At 50.9% G+C, this 1,762-nt stretch overlaps 1 protein-coding gene across 1 annotated transcript; it reads left to right on the forward strand.

The window, feature by feature from the left end:
- The first annotated feature begins 976 nt into the window (after nt 1–976).
- Nucleotides 977–1,438, forward strand: LOC149172058 (uncharacterized). Its single transcript, XM_089426187.1, has one exon. It carries the CDS (start codon nt 977–979, stop codon nt 1,436–1,438), a length of 462 nt encoding a protein of 153 aa, XP_089282313.1.
- Nucleotides 1,439–1,762: the final 324 nt, after the last annotated feature.

Genomic DNA, 1,762 nt, shown 5'->3' on the forward strand with positions numbered 1-1,762 from the left:
AGCACCACAGTGTTGAGGCTTGTTGATTCTGGGAATCAATGACCCCTCACCCCAGTGCAAAAAGGCCACGGATAGGGTGGTAGGGGTGTTGCGACATCCCTACTGCCTTGCTCACAACCCTTTGGTGCCAGGGCAGGGTGGCCACCCCTGCGAAAACGTTGTTTTCAATCTTTTTTTTTATTTAATTTTAATTTTAATATATTATATATATATATATATATATATATATGAAGATGATTTAGGCAAAGGGTGATGGAGGTCGTCCGTGTGGGCTTAGGGTAAAATCCCTAGGGTTTTACTGAATTTACTGCAGGCTTCAACCCTGTACCATCGCCGCATACTGTTTCTCGCCGTTTCGTTCACACACCCGTCACTTTCGGCTGCCGACTTCTGGCTGGGGGAAATGGGGTACAATATGGAGGTTGAAGAGGTGGATTACTCCGAACAGCCCTAGCCAGACAGGGTTATATTTGGGAACCCCAACTTCATTTCGTCGGTTACTATTTCATCTTCGTTACTTGAACCGGCTCCGCTCACATCTTCGCCTGTCGTTTCTTTACCTAGGCACTGCTCTGTGCCTCCTCTCACTGTGCCACTCTCTGATTCATCGGGTTTCGAAGTCCCCCCGCTATCTCCTGGTACCCTACAAATTCTATCTACGAACACCCCCCCCTCGCCCTCTTTTGATCCCCATCCGCCCCTTTCAACCTCTTTCACTGTGCCCTCGGTGGACATCCCGGTCTCTGCTCCGGCAAACCCTCCATCGTCGGTTCCCCTGCCGTCTGGATGCTTTGAGACCCCCGCGGTGAAGGTAAAACCTGCTAAACATATCCCCCTGGAAGGCATCCCAAACCCTTTGGTAGACCACCCGTCGGCTCCGCGTTCAGGCAAAAGGAAGACCAAGTGTGTTAAGGCGACAAGAAAGGATATCACCATCATATTCGACGAGACCTCGGCAATAGGGGAAGCAGCTATCATGGTATGTACGGTACTTGTAGGACATGTGTGTGGTCGAGCATACTCAGCCAACAGACTGACCCAATGGGTCAAGGAGATTTGGGGTGGAATGCTGAAGGAGCTGCCAGAAGTACACGTCCTACCCAGGCGATGGTTTTCTTTACACTTTGCAAAGGAAAACTACAAGGATCTGGTACTGGCCAGGTACTGGCACATCGAGATGGCACTGGTCCTCCTCAAGCGGTGGAGCCTGTTATTCGACCCTGAACGTGAACAAATTGGGGCTGGACCTCTTTGGGTTCGCTTGCCAGGGCTCCCATTACAGTATTGGTGTGAGGAAGTCTTTATCAGGATTGGAAATGCACTGGGCAGATATTTGGACCATGACCATACTTTTGTTGAATTGAAAAATCACACCCTTGCTCGCATTCTGGTCCACTTGGATACGCGTGAGGGCTTGGAGGAGAAGATCACACTATAGTGGGGGAAGTATATCAGAGCCCAGATCTTGGATTATGAAGGGGTTTCGTTCCGTTGTAGACGGTGTCACGAGGTGGGACATCTCTTTAAAGACTGTCCACTCAACAGGAAATCTGAGGACTCTCCAAAGATAACACCTGCTCCATCCAAGGTCAACTCGCCGGCTGGTTCTCGCCGCTCTTCCACGGGTCCTACCCCATCGGCAATCTCCCCTCCTCTCAAGATAGGGGAGGCTGGGCATAGACCAATGTCGCCGCCGCTGACCAGGGCTCGTGTTGCCGTTAAAGCCGCGAAAGCTTCGGGTATTTCTCTGATCCCTTCTCCC

The sequence above is a fragment of the Pinus tabuliformis genome, chromosome 4_2 (assembly GCF_031772625.1).
Source record: "Pinus tabuliformis cultivar Carrire ecotype Pingquan chromosome 4_2, CPIR1, whole genome shotgun sequence".
NCBI lineage: Eukaryota > Viridiplantae > Streptophyta > Pinopsida > Pinales > Pinaceae > Pinus > Pinus tabuliformis.